Source organism: Patella vulgata, chromosome 9 (assembly GCF_932274485.2).
Source record: "Patella vulgata chromosome 9, xgPatVulg1.2, whole genome shotgun sequence".
Lineage (NCBI taxonomy): Eukaryota > Metazoa > Mollusca > Gastropoda > Patellidae > Patella > Patella vulgata.
The window spans coordinates 16,272,120-16,285,256 of NC_065887.2; the positions used below are offsets into that span (position 1 = coordinate 16,272,120).

The following is a 13,137-nucleotide window of genomic DNA, read 5'->3' on the forward strand; positions in this document are numbered from 1 at the left end:
TTTACTAGGCAAGCCTCGATCATTTATTTGGCCCCCAATAATAAACCAAGTCCTAACGTTATAGCATTATTAGTAAAACAATTCTGAAATTTATTTAACCCCTATCCATGTGGGGATCGTCTTGAACCAGAAATTCTCCTTCAATGGGTTAAGCGTATATATAATGCATACAATCGTTCAAGTTTAACCCTTTAGGTATCAAGGCTCAAAAATTGCAAATAACATCAAATTATTGAAACCATGTTGCTATGACGTCACAATATATTTTTAAAGACACATAATTTGTCAGCTATTGGTATTAAATGTTATGTTTATTTTGAAGGTATAAGTCACAAAACACGATGACATCGATTCATTTTTAGTCGAGTGTAACAGCAAGCAGATCAACTTGAATTTCTAAAATGAATATCTATCCAAAAATTGTTCAATTCGATTTAGTATTTACAAAGATATGAAGAATTGAAAATTTATCAAAGAAAGCCACCATCGCCAATAATCTTTGATCAAATCTTTTGACGGTCATTTTTTTACTTCCACGGAATACAAGCAGGGAGATTTGGAAATTTGTGACTTAAGTGTCAAGAGATTTGATACCTAAAGGGATCAACTATATTTTAATTATTCAAATTTACACAGCAATACTCTTGCAAACATAATGGAAGAAAGTCGATGAATTCTTTCTATTAAGTTATGGTTTAAGATAAACAAATTCCTGTGGATTTAACTATGAAATACATGATAACGCAGCTAACTAATAAAAAAACTAAATGAGTGGTTTGATTTTATAAATTTTACTAATTAATTTGATTGACGAAAACAAAATCGACCAGCGACGTAACTATAAAAAATGACAGAAGGTTAAAGTTCAAGTTGTATATATGAACGTGATTTCGATCAACGACTACAATAAAATTCTTACAAATGTTTAAAGGCAAGACTTTGTTTGGTTAAAACTGAGTGGTATGAAAATGGTAGTATTTAAACGGATGAATTTCAAGTTTGAAATAAATTAATATGATATAATGACAGTATGGATGATAAAATGATAACAACTAAATGCTTTAACCTATTTTTAATATTCCATGTAAGAATACCTATATGCAAATTACTGTGTTTGTTTTTTTTTATTTCAAAACTACCATTTTCGATCGAGACAATGTCGTTGTCTTTCAGATAAGCCCATAGTCTCATAGTTATCTTCTATCTTTCAGAAATATTTTAATCTTAAAGAGCCATTATGTAAGAGCTAAATCTTCCTATAGCGGTTTTTTTTACTGGCTTCAAATATTATATAAATTATTAATTAGGCATTTATTCACATGAACAAGCCCATAATTAACACTTTTGCCATTTAATAATTTAATGTTAAAATGGATAATCAAAACTTTGTTTTTTATCGTAGCAATTGTACCAGAAAATCAAGACTATCTTGTCAAAACTTTGAACACTCATAACTTGGCTCAGTATAAAGTAATCTGACTAAAAAATTTTAATATATTCATTTTTAATTATTTTTTAACTATTGTAGCAAAAATGTCCAGCTCTTTATCTAAATCTTACATAATGCATCTTTAAGTATTTTAGTAAATAACTGAGGATCTTTCTAATCATCACCCTAAATTTGAAAGCAATTTAAGATTAACTTTTAATATTCTTGTAAGAAAAACGGATTAAAGCTCAATAATTGAAACGGAATAATGACTGGCAAATCTTGAATCTAATCGTCATCTAATTAGCTAGCACACAGAAATCAGTTTCAAAAAAGAGGTAGCTCAACAATAGTATATATATATATATATATACACATAAATACACCTGGACATTTTGGACAGATTCCAAATTACCCAAGAGCACAATTTTTTTTTTCTTACATTACAGCTACAGGTCAAAGGGCAAGCCTTAATTTCATACAATGAGATTAATTATCTTACTACAGTAAAACAAACAAACGCAAATAAATAAATCAGTCAATTACTACAAAACAAGAAATTAATGCTAGCAAAAAATTAATGTTAACCGTGGACTGATCAAAACTATTGACACTGGTTGACATTCTGAGACAAATGTATAATAGCAATCATTTATTGGTGTAACGTAACATAACCTTAGTTCTGCACAGTGAACTTAGTTGACATTCTGTGACCATTGTTTAATGGCAATCAACTTTATTGGTGAAACGAAACATAACAATAATATATGCATGTCAACCTCTGCAGGTCACATTATTACACAATCTCATTAAAATACAGATCTAAATTTCATTTCATATTTTTATACTTCCGATGACAAACACTTATGAAGATATGACAAGTTGTAGTGATAGGTCGCGTCAGAGGTCATACGAGCGGCTTTTAACCCTATGATGTCAGACATTTGATTAACAAATCAGCATTGATGTTTCTAATGGATTACCCACAGTTTCGTGCAAAACATGCCTAAAGCTCGCCGTAACAGACCGTTTCATTGGCTAATCCCTAACACCATTCAGAACACAGCAATGATAACAACTCTTCCAGATTCTAGTGTAGTACAGACAAGTAAAACGAAATTCTGAACTATAAAAAACGAAACGAAATAGGATCTGTGTTTTAATCAGATTGATTATTACATTAAACATTAATCTCAGGTGGCATTAATTCCTTGATTTACAGTAATCATCATTCATACACAATTAAAATTAATGAAAACAGTATTTTTCAGCACATTAGGCTCACCCCTTCCAGATATAATCAGTATAAAAAGTGCGCCTAATGCGCTGTAAAATACATTAGTCTACTGTAATAAATACTATATAAATACTTGTCTCATATGTTAGATATCAGGTGAGATCTAAACTCTTTGGTGTGAGTAAATATCGTAAAAACAAAACGAGTAATAATAAGGTTGAGTTGGGGTTTTATAACTTGAAATAAATATCAACTATTTGTTCATAAACAGGTCACAATTTTCTGGAATACAATAACTGCTTATTACTGAGCGACGTTGCAACTAGGGTTTTCTCGTGTTTATCAAGCAAGCCTCGTCGAAACGTCACTCAGTAATAAGCAGTAATTGTATGCCATAGAATTGTGATCTGTTTATTCCAGTTCAATTACTAAATGCCATTGAAACAATTTGTTTGTTCATAGCCTTTGCACATTCATTGATCTTCGGTAGATTAAAACTGTCTTTTATTGGTCATAAATATTTGATTCGACTTACACCTGACCAATAATTGATCTGGTCGGATTTAAACCACTTATCTTTTGTTTTTTCTTTTAAACAGAGTTTGAATTTATCTGGTCCGATTTAAACCACAAATTTTTTTTTGCATTACAGGTAAGTGCTTCATTACATTAACATAATTTAAGTACGAGTTGATTTTCAAAAAAAGAGATCAGCTTTGATTCCAACGAAAAAATAAGAAAGGTGCAAAAGCTAAGAATTCATTGAAATAATAAACCTAGTTAACAATGGCCATAAAATATTAATATAATAACTTTTTAAGATCTGATATGTCATAATAAAAGTATTGAAGATCAAATTCTTGATATTAATCGTCAGTTCATTAGACATTTATAACTTTGAATTTCGAGCTAAGCCATTTAAAAATATCTTGGGAGGGATTACGATGGAAAACAATGCCACCTTGTTTGGAAAACCCAACATATCCCATTCTCCAGTTCTTTAAAAATTTCTAATATCTTTTTAGATTCAAGGAGAAATGATAGAAGATACGTTCATGCTCCTAACAAATATTTCTAAATTGAACCGCCCTTATCCATGTTATACCATCTAAAATAGGAAAATAATCTGCCTAAAGTCTTTGTCTATCTATTCTCCAGAAACGTTTGACTGAAAGCACATAAACTAAGCCACAATAATATAAGAAAATTAACAATAAATATCATTTAAAATTTTGTTGTATTTCTAATATTAGTGCCTAGTTAATAATTAATTCAGATGTACTGATATGAAATCATGAAGCCATTTTTTTCACAAGATAAATTATGTAAATTTTTTTTTTTTTCAGTACAATATGAATCTACAATATCTAACTCAATTCTAAAATATATTTAGGTTTGATTTATCTTTTTTTAAAAATATTTTACTTCTCTCATATTACGTTTTGTACAATATCTATTTATTTTTTTTCTAATTTCGATATTCAGTGTGCTGTTTTTGTGATGTAAGTTTCTTGGTCCATAAACAAAACTTATATAAATTATGCCCTTTAAAAACAATAGGTTACAGACATTTATAGTATATATTATGTAGGTATAGTATATTTGTCAACACACAAATTCAATTTAATTTTTGATCCATGGAAGATATTTCTGTAAAAATGGTACATTGTGTCTGCTATATAAAAGTCAAAAGGTAACTAACTCTGTCAACTGTTGAATGTCCAATAATGAAATTATGTCTAAAGACAACATAGTCTTTTTCTAATTTAAAAACTAAAATAGTATACCGGTAATATGAATTAAATATTACAAGGTTTGCATTGTTTCGGGGACAATCTAAAGTATGGAATTTGATGTTACTTCCATAAATTATTGCTAAGTAATTAGAGAGTCGAATTTGTTCAGAATAGATCTAAATCAAGATCATATTCCTTGTTCTAAATAGATCTAAATCTTAAATCAATAACAGATATTTTTTTTCTAACTATATCGGAATCAAAATCACATTTACAGATAATCTTTTGCTTTAAACACAAAATATTTAACAGAAGTTACCAAAAACAATTTGCTTTACGCACTACACATAGAGATTTTATTTTCCATACCCCAAAACTACAAATTGATTTTGACTGTGTAGACAAATACCCCAACAATGATTAAGTCAAATTATGTATGTACAATGTTCATTGTGTGAAAAATCAACAAATAACAAAAGGAAGATCAAAATGGTATGATAATTAAACTACCAATTATTATCACCATCAGGTTTTTCAAATGATCGTTTTCTGTTGACCGTGGTATTTACTGTAACATCAGAACATTCATCAGAATCGGAACTACTTCCCATATCCTACAATATAATCACAAATAATTCCAATATTATATATTCAATATTAAACCCTGCAGCCTAAAAAAACAGAATTTAACAAAACGTTTTCCATTAGAGATCAAGATTTTAACATCCATTTGACAAAAATTCAGAATTAACCTTTAGTAAATTTTATTTCAATAATTCCCATAGGGGTGTTTAGGAGTGGGGTGGAAACTGGACAACACAATGCATGATAAATTGTAGGTACAAAACTCTTGTATTAAGAAACGAAGTATTCTAAGAACAAGCCTTGAAATATGTCAAGTGTCACAGACTTTATAATATAATATATACGTTGTGTGATAATTTATGTCCACGTTTGCAAAAATAAAATAAAAACAAACCTTGTACACAGATTCTGGAGAATTGGCCACCTGATTTCTCATTCTACGCACTGTCATCTCTTTATCTGATAATCCATCTGATGGAGCAGCCGTTATTTTAGCCAGTTCTAATTGTAAATTCTCCGAACTGTTAGTCGATAATAATCTATCAGGTCCAGTCTCATACATGTGTTCACTTGTATTCTCCTCTTCCGAAAATACGCCTTCTGAACTTATACCAGAATATGACCTTCTATTTTGCTGCTTTATGTGTCTTTCATCCTCACTTACCTCCCCTTCCTCTTCCGAATAAGAATCTTCCGAGTGCTGGAAAAAAAAAAAAAAATCAAATAATAAAAAGAACGAAATGCCTGATTAGTTTTATTGGAATATTTAGAAAGACTAAATGACTGGGCATACTCCAAAATGTCATGTGCATTTGAAAAAGTAAAGTGGTTTTTTTTGCTTGCAACCCACAGCGTCTGCAGATAGAGTGTCAAATCCATAATGTCTGGAGATAGAGGGTCAAATGGATGTTCTATATTGTTCAAGTTTGGAATTTGTTCAAGTAATCAAACAGATAGAGAAATGGTGGTTTAATGTCCACTCCACACAACTAGGTAATTTCGGGACTAACATATGGTTCATTGGCTTTATCCATATTGGATATTTGCTTTACAACTCTAATGGCTACAGTAAGTTTGTTATTTAGAGTTCAAAGAATAGCAATCATGTGACGCAGAATTTAGTCTAGTAACATTTCTATCAATCTCGATAGCTGAGATAACATTTCTATCAATCTCGATAACTGAGGTAACATTTCTATCAATCTCGATAACTGAGGTAACATTTCTATCAATCTCGATAACTGAGGTAATGTGAGTAGAATCCTGACATATTTAATAATCACGGTAAATATCTTTATTCAGTGAGCACAGCCTACAGGTGTTGCAGTCCCAAATCACCTTATCATGTGATTGTCACTATTGATGGGATTGAGAAAATTCAATTCCCAGATATTCAATCAAGTATCCCTTTTGAGAACAATTATACCTGGAATACAAGTTACTTGGGAGATTTATTTCTGGCGACGTTTCAACAAGGATTCTCTCGTCTTTATCAAGCAAAGAAGAAATAAATCATTCAAGTAACTTGTATTCCATATAATTGTTTCATGTGTTATTCTCATCCAGTTACTAAATGTCGTTGAAACAATTACACAATGCTGTCACATTAAAAAGATTTAAAATCCCCTGAAACTAGCAGCATTTTCCTTGAACGTTTACAACAATATGTATGGACTGTACTAAAACAAAATTATTCACAAAATGATGAACCCAATTCCAATAAATGACAAATTCAAAATAAAAATAAACATTTAATCCAACTAACCTTGATATTAGAGAACGTAACAGCAGTTTTATGAACAGGGTGATCCTCATTTGATTCTACACTATCCAAGCGTTGTGAATGCCCATTTCGTTTAGGTGATATTTCCGTATCACTTATAGTTCTCTTAACAGATAACGAACAATGTAAGTTGTTCTCCAGATTTTTACCACATTTTTTCACGTTTTCCTCGGTTAATGGAATCGTTAAATCAGTCAGTACATCTAATGGACAATTGATATTCTCGTTTGAGTCTTTTTCTCTGAAGGGCTTTGATTGGTTTTCATATAAATTCTGATAATAGGTAGCTTGGTGTAGAGAGTTCACAATGAGGTCCTTGTTACACGATCGTGAGGGACTCGTGCACGGGGAATCGTTAATGTTACTTTCCACATCGGCACTGATTTGGCTTGACCGTTTGGAGCTGCAGGTGGCATCACTACAACCCCCATCACACCCAAAACACACATCATTCAAATTCTTTTCCTTCAAATTCTGATTAACGGGTTTTTCTGTAGCACTCTCCTCTTCGCTCTTGTTTTCCCTGATAGCAGTGCCTGGTCCCATATATCTAAACGTACTAGCAGACGGAACATTGTCATTCGGGTCAGCAAAGCGTAAAGCACTAGGTTTTGATTGACTCTCTTCTTGTAAAGAGTTATTTGAAGGACTTTTGATTGGAGAGGTGATGTCTTTTAAAGAGCCACGACTATTGTTACGACGATGTCGACTCTTTCTGGAGCGCATTTTAGTAGGTGAGGGAAGAACTTGTTCGGAACTAGTTGTCATGCTACCTGTCATACTGCCAGTCTTCTGGGAGTCAGGACTAAAAATATTCAATACAAATTGCATTTTATTCAAAGTTGTACAAAATACTAAAATCAGAAATATAACAAAAATAAATACAGTGTTACAGCCTTTCCTTCTTGATGTTATACATTTTACATTGTAGGGCCCCTTATTCACTAAAACTTAAATCTCATAAAATCGTGTGACTCAAAATATGACATTAAACTTAAGAAGAAATACTCTTCCATCATCGTTTTTCCCTGGAAACCATTCTTTTTGTGGTCTGCATTCTATGAATTAATTTAGAATACAGAAGAAGAGAAACGACCCAAAGCTTTCATGTTATTCTGAGCACGTTTTGTTTGTCTTTAAAGACTAAGCATGATTTTAGTGCTATTTTATCACTTGTAAACTACAATATTATGAAAGTTAAATATCTAACAGGAATAGCAGTCCTAAAATGGTTCATTTCCATTCAGTATTTACAAAGATACAACTCATTTAATATAATATCAATCTATCCTGCTCCCTATGTAACGAGAGCACAGCTATCTTTATATGCTGTCAACAAAATTCATGGGTGTTTTAAATCTGATTGATCTTAGCCAGGATATTATCTGGCATTGGTATTTTGATTTTGTTTTCTTAATTTAATGTTTATTAGCGTGATAAAGCCGTGAGAAATTTAATATTTTCTGAAAAATGGAAATCAAACATCGTTACTTTAAGGAAAACTGGAATTTTCAGACTTACCTGGTAGCTTCGGTGGAACCATCTTTATAGGATTTCTTTTTACTTAATCGATCTAATCTCTCCTGGGCTTTAATAATAGGACGTACGATACTCTTTCTTCTTTTAGAAAAATTAAATAGGTGTTGTTCTCGTCTGTAACATAACACATTGTTATATATTAATATCATTATTCTAAAGAAATATTTAATTCAATTAGTAAATTATGTAATGAAATCACAATATACTGGGCACTGCAGACATTTAATTCAATTAGTAAATTATATAATGACATCACAATATATTAGGCAGATATTTAATTCAATTAGTAAATTATATATTGACATCACAATATATTATAAAGATATTTAATTCAATTAGTAAATTATATATTGGCATCACAATATACTTGAACAACTTCACAAATTTCATTGCAAGACCCCCTGTCCTGCACGACTGACAGGCAGGAAACTATGCTCAAAATTCTTGAGGTACAGTCCCGCCCAACACAATACTGATAAACTATACTCACTTTATAAGTTCTCTCTCTCGTTTCTCTAACTGTAACATACAAGCTGTTAACTCCATATATAAATTATTAGCTCGTTCTAGCTTTCTTTCATAGTGATCTCGAACATCTTGGGCATGTCTGAAAACAAAAAAAAAAAATCTTAAACAAACATACAGACCTTTCGCAATTCCCAAATAAATCTTTCTCCAAACTCTTTTGAACATTTAAAATTACATTTTTAGCATTGTGGAAAAAGCTATGAGTTTTGATTCAACATAATATTTCTTAATCAGAGTATAAGAGGCGAGTGGGGGTTGAAAGATTTACACAGTCTGTTATTTATAGAACTAGATTACTACTTGAGACAACCTATTGTCCACATGTAAAATTTATGACCAATTATTCTATTCATATCATAAACTCTTATAAAATAAATACACATGTTCCAACCTTAATTCTTCCTTCCGTCTGCGTACCAATTCCTCTTCAACTTGTGGTAAATGAGATCCATCTGATTTGATTTGAAGCAAAGATTCCTGAATTTCTTCACGCCATTGTTCCTGAAAAACATAATAATATATCACAACTATATACACAAACTAGGTTGAACAGACGCACTTACTCTTTGTCACATACAACCGGGGAATCGAAACCACGCCAGTTGACTCAATGACAGCGTGCACATGCTAACCATTCGGCCATCCAACCCCGAGCAATGTTATGAATGTTGGAAGTTTTTATAAGAATAGTGAGTGTAGTCTTGATTTTCATTCCAACTATTGTTAGAATAATAAACAAAGTATCAATTATCCATTTTTAAATTAAATTTTTAATGATGATCATGTTTCAATCCATTAAAAATCATGACCATCCGATGGTCTAAAGTGTTGATAAATGGCCTTGTCATGTGAATAAATTTTTTGTCAACAGAGTAGTTACAAGGTAATCTTTATTCGTCAACACAGTAGTTACAAGATAATCTTTATTCCTAAATACAGTATTTACGAGATAATCTTTATGCCTAAATATAGTATTTACGAGGTACAATTTATTTGTAAACACTGTGGTTACAAGATAATCTGTATTCCAATATGATTGATATTACCAACCTGTTGTGCCATGAAATCCTCTGTACAACATTTGATTAAGTCTGGTGTAGCTATATCTAGATGCATGATAATTTGACGGAATGATGGTCGATTTCTAGGTTTACCGCTCCTGAAAATGTCAAATAACCCATTTATAACTAATGTCAAAAAGGACTTTAAACTATTACGGCCACAAAATCTGTCATGGAATAAATATATGTTGATCAACAAAAGAAATTACATGAAATGAAATGTGTTTAACATCCTACTTTTCTGTCCTAATCAAGCTTATGAAGATGGACATGCATCATACACAGGCGCGTGTCCGCAGGGGGGAATTTCAGGGTGTCCTGACCACCTCCACCCCACCTGCTGGCACAGAGAATATTTTTCTCTCCTACATTCATGGAAATAATGCTGTTTTGGTTCACTCCATTGTAATCCTAGCCATGTATACACCTAAATGAGTAGAAATATCTTTCAAAGCATCTGATTTGATCAAATTCACAGGTAGTTTCCTCCGAACTAACGCCAAATTTGAGGTTTTCTCCACCTTGGGACCCCTCGCTACTCAAATTCCTGAACGTGCCCCTGATACAATTTGTTAAAAGATAAATTCTGCTCATCCAACCGTGTTTCAACTGATGCTTCATCAAATTCCACTCCTGTATTACATTAACACCAGTTAGATAACTCAACCTCCCAACCCATTTCAGTATAGAACTTACCAACACATTTTCATTAATAATTTAAAGCCATCAGGACATGTTGAAGGGACTGGTAAATGTAGACTATTACTTCCAACACCCCAGATAATGGCCGACGAATCAACATCTTTATATGGTATTTCTGCTGTTAATAATTCCCATAATACAACACCAAATGACCTGCAAAATTACATTAATAAGAGAGGTTTAACCTCCACCCGACACAAACTAGATCATTTCAGGACTAAATGGTTCAATTTTATTTCAAACCACAAGGTCGGAGAGGCAACCCTACTCCTTGTCATGTACTAGCGGGGAATCGAAACCACGCCACTTGACTCAATGACAGACCTTCTGATCCCACGTACACACCACACACACCCATTTTCTGGAAAATGAGTACATGAATGTGTACATGAACCGCACAAGGTATCGTTTGATAAATCGGCATAAATTCTCACTGTAAAAGTAATTGTAGAATCTTACCAAATGTCCACTTTTTCTGAACAAGGTTCATTTCTGATAACTTCTGGTGCCATCCAGGCTACTGTTCCTGCAAATGACATCTTCGTGGATTTCTCATTCCATTCTCGACTCGTTCCAAAATCTGATATTTTAACTACGCCATTATTAGTAACAAGAACACTGAAAGAGTAAAAGAAATTACTTTAGTTGGAGTGAAGTTATCAATGTGTTGTATTTTTGACAAGATGTTTGAATTGATCCTAACCACCGTACTGTGTAATTTGAGTTTTAGCCTCGCTTCTTCATTTTTAAATTAAATCATTAAATGAGCAAAGCATTCTAATCTACTTAAAATCTGAGCCATCTGATGGCCTAGAGAGTTGATGATGGGCTGGTCATGTTGATAAATAGTTTATATGACATTTGAAGCCAAGACAAAGACCTGCAATAGGCAGATTTAGCTCTTACATAATGCACCTATAACCTAAACATCTAATTTCAATGTAATCAGAATCTATTACACGGCATGAATGTAAATAAGGACAAGATATATAACTTACTTGGGTGATTTTAGATCTCTGTGTATGATCTTATTATTATGTAAATAATTCATGCCACTAGCTATCTGTTTGGCCCAGTCTACAATCAGGCTTGGTGGGATTTCACGACCATCCCGTAATACTTCGTAAAGCTGCCCATATGAGCAAAACTCCATTATGATACAATAACATGGTGCCTGAGTACATACACCCCTGAAAAAGAAAACATATACTTTTATTTACTATATAGGTAGGAGAAAGGCACACACCCTGCAGTGTGCTATGAGGGAAAATTTGCCTGGACATTGGCACTACAAGCTATTGTTATTTTGAATTCCAAAGCTAATGTGCAGATAGGACCTGGGGTTTTTTTTTTTGTCCCATCAGAATAACTAATTGCTGTTCTTTGCCTGGAATCCAGCCTTTATCACTGATAAGGGGAAACTACACCGGAAAATTCTTAGGAACTTTCTTGACCAACACCAGAATCGAACACGGGAACTGCAGGTTAGCGAGTCAGCACATTACTCAATTAGCCACTGTAGCCCCCTTTTTACAATAGAGCTTTGACATACTTCAATAACGTTTCAAAATAAGCTACAGTAATCACTGAAATAACATCAATATCAAGATCTTATCAATTTACAATATGGACATTTCTGTCAATATTCTACGTTTGTAAATAAATCTCTAGATACATCAAATAGATTTAAATTTTAAATTTGTTGAAATCAATGGGACTTGAAGACAAATTAGTTAACATGAATAATTAAAAAAAAATATTTGATATGATTTTTCCACAATTATTATCCAGACCAGACCCAAACCAATGCAACCTAGAAATTTGGAAGCCACTTACTTGAAAGAAATAATATTAGGGTGGTTTAATTTACGGAGATTTTTAATATCAGTTTCCTTGACATCTCTGACTTTTTTCACTGCTACCTCTTCTGAATTAAGTTTGCCGAGAAAGACGGCTCCTTGAGCTCCGCTGCCCAACCACTGTAAATTGGTGATATCTTCAAACGGTATCTCCCAATCATCTGAAACAACATAATTAAATAGTAATGCTAAAGGCAGTGTTCTTGCTCTCAATCAAGATCTACAAAAGAAATAATGGCAAATTTTTTACCGCTACATTTTACGCATAGTGGGTTTGGTTTTTTTATCGAAAGATTTGAGCTAAGTTAATTTTCATGGCGTTCATCTGTTCAGGTCCATAGAGCACATTCAGTCACTATTTTCAGGTAAATGTATGACTTTATTTCAGATCATCATGCAGTAATAAATTATTGAAATCGAACATAGGTTGATACAGACTAGAGTACGCTTTATTTATTTTGCAATCTATATATACAAGCATAGAAATAAGGATTTGTCAGGCTTGTCCAACACAGAATTTATCAGTGTTTTGTAATAATGTTCAGCACCAAAGTTCAATTGTCAGGAATAAGTTCATTAGTGCCTAAGATTTTGTTACATACTGTGTATACATTGTAACAAATTCCTATCTTCAATTAAAACTGCTACGTTTCAACAAGATTTCATGAGTAGTTATCA

General features: G+C 32.4%; 1 protein-coding gene across 1 annotated transcript in view; it reads right to left on the reverse strand.

Moving 5' to 3' along the window:
- Positions 1-316: 316 nt before the first annotated feature.
- LOC126831973 (mitogen-activated protein kinase kinase kinase 13) overlaps positions 317-13,137 on the reverse strand; it is a 44,830-nt gene continuing 32,009 nt past the window's right edge. The window contains exons 5-15 of the mRNA XM_050562632.2: positions 12,437-12,620; positions 11,599-11,790; positions 11,060-11,218; positions 10,595-10,753; positions 9,888-9,996; positions 9,229-9,338; positions 8,800-8,916; positions 8,292-8,423; positions 6,753-7,575; positions 5,382-5,687; positions 317-5,016 (exon numbers count right to left, since the gene is read on the reverse strand). Of these exons, the coding sequence (XP_050418589.1) occupies positions 4,909-5,016; positions 5,382-5,687; positions 6,753-7,575; positions 8,292-8,423; positions 8,800-8,916; positions 9,229-9,338; positions 9,888-9,996; positions 10,595-10,753; positions 11,060-11,218; positions 11,599-11,790; positions 12,437-12,620 (2,399 nt within the window). The 3' untranslated portion in view covers positions 317-4,908. The remainder of the gene's footprint in view (positions 5,017-5,381; positions 5,688-6,752; positions 7,576-8,291; positions 8,424-8,799; positions 8,917-9,228; positions 9,339-9,887; positions 9,997-10,594; positions 10,754-11,059; positions 11,219-11,598; positions 11,791-12,436; positions 12,621-13,137) is intronic.